Source organism: Prunus dulcis, chromosome 2 (genome assembly GCF_902201215.1).
Source record: "Prunus dulcis chromosome 2, ALMONDv2, whole genome shotgun sequence".
Classification (NCBI taxonomy): Eukaryota; Viridiplantae; Streptophyta; class Magnoliopsida; order Rosales; family Rosaceae; genus Prunus; species Prunus dulcis.
The window spans coordinates 1,554,197-1,556,022 of NC_047651.1; the positions used below are offsets into that span (position 1 = coordinate 1,554,197).

Here is a 1,826-nt window from a genome sequence, read left to right on the forward strand (position 1 = left end):
ATGTATGATGTTCACCCCTCAAAAACTATGAAAAAAAGCTCAANAAGCTCAAAACAAAACATGGATCTGGTAGGGGTGGGGGGCTGCAGCTTTTTGGGGGTCGGTGTTGTTGCCGGAGGGGTGAAGGTGCTTGGGGATGGTGGTGGGAGGAGGACAGCGGAGAGTAGGGTCTGAGGGGAAGAAGGTGGGAGAGAGATAAGATAGAGTTGTCTTTAGTTTGGGAATTTTCTGTAATTGACCTAAAAAAATAAAACAAAGAAAGAAAGCAATGGAACGATGGTATATTCAGCAGCTCTTCAAATTGCTAAAATCTGAAATTCAAATTACCTAAACGGTTAGTGATGATCTAACTTCTTTTCAGGTAGAAAATATTTCCAAATACACATATGGTAATCTTAACCCTCACTCATACTCCTTGATTTACCCCAAAGAGCATATGCAAATTATGAATATGCTCTCCCTTTTCAAACTACATTTAACTTCCAGGAGTATATTTGTAAGGGATTCTGTACTGAAAATGTCAAATGAGAAATTAAACACAAGAATGAACTCCAGTAATCAAAACTGGAACTCTCCTCAAAACTGCATGAGATGCTAAGAAATGCCGTAAAAATGTTGAATCTTCTTTTTCTCAGGCAAGGCCTTTTGAGTCTAACCTGCCAGCTTTTGTTTCAACTTCTTGAACATGTTGGTGATTCTGCAGAGGCATAGTTGACAACAAGAAATGGAAAAAATGATAATTTTGGAAAATTACATGAGAAATTCTTGGTGCCATAATGTCAACGCACATAAAAGTGACCTGGTACACAGTACACTACAAAAAATTTACAAGCGTGGACCACGTTTGTTGCCTAGGATTGGATTGGATACCTTATTAGATTCAAGGTATATTGAAATAAGAAATGAAGGTAGAGCAGAAGGATTTTTCATCGTGAGGGAAGTTATAAGGTTTCCTTCATTACTAATCCATCCTCTACCTCCAACGTGGACCAAGTGTGGAAGATGGCCTCCATTTCTTCCTTCAACATACCTGGAATCTAGTGAGTTATCCAATCCAATCCAATCATAGGCACCAAACACAGCCACACAGTAATAACAAAAGGTCCCAAATCAGAAAAAGATCAGTAGCCAATTAACATGAATACAGCATAAAGCATATAAAAACCAAAGCAGTTCATTTAAAAACCCCGACAACGAAGTAGACCCAGAGTGGTATCAATGAATTTCACGTACAGTTAGCTAGTTATTACTCTTGCAGCTTTCTTAATTAAACAACCACAAAAAATACGGAATAGAGCAAGAGATGAGAAATATCAGGTACAGTTATTGTTAAACACCAAATTAGGTTTCAAAGGACTAACTTTCTCAAAATCAGCTGAAAAATGGTTAAGGAGAGGTATGAATCAATAAAGCTTCTTACTTTTCCATAATTCTGTGACCTTTCCCAGTGAACCTTTGGTTGTCTGATGTACTTCCTGTTCCAGGGGAACTTTCTGTGGGGGCATTTTTAAGAACTTGTGGCTCAACATGACCAGCACGTGATTCTGTACCACTTGAAACACTTGAAATCGGATTCGTCGCAAGTCCTTCCTGAATACTAGTTTGTGGAGGCTGAATAGACAAGGTTGAGATATACACAACCCAGAAAATAATTTTAAAAAGGAGAAATGTTGAATCATAACATGTACAAATTAAATCATTATTTTTACAAATATGATAATTATTCGGAACATCTTTTGGAGACTACAAGTACACAACAAGCGCAAGCAAGTAGTAATAGAAAAAATTTGTAGAACCAGGAATACATGTATACAAGGCAGGCAGGA

General features: G+C 37.6%; 1 protein-coding gene across 2 annotated transcripts in view; it reads right to left on the reverse strand.

Moving 5' to 3' along the window:
* Nucleotides 1-367: 367 nt before the first annotated feature.
* Nucleotides 368-1,826, reverse strand: part of LOC117618993 — a 6,815-nt gene continuing 5,356 nt past the window's right edge. For both annotated transcript variants that reach the window (XM_034348806.1, XM_034348805.1), the window contains exons 4-5: nt 1,421-1,611; nt 368-697 (exon numbers count right to left, since the gene is read on the reverse strand). In XM_034348806.1, the coding sequence (XP_034204697.1) occupies nt 652-697; nt 1,421-1,611 (237 nt within the window). In that variant the 3' untranslated portion in view covers nt 368-651. The remainder of the gene's footprint in view (nt 698-1,420; nt 1,612-1,826) is intronic.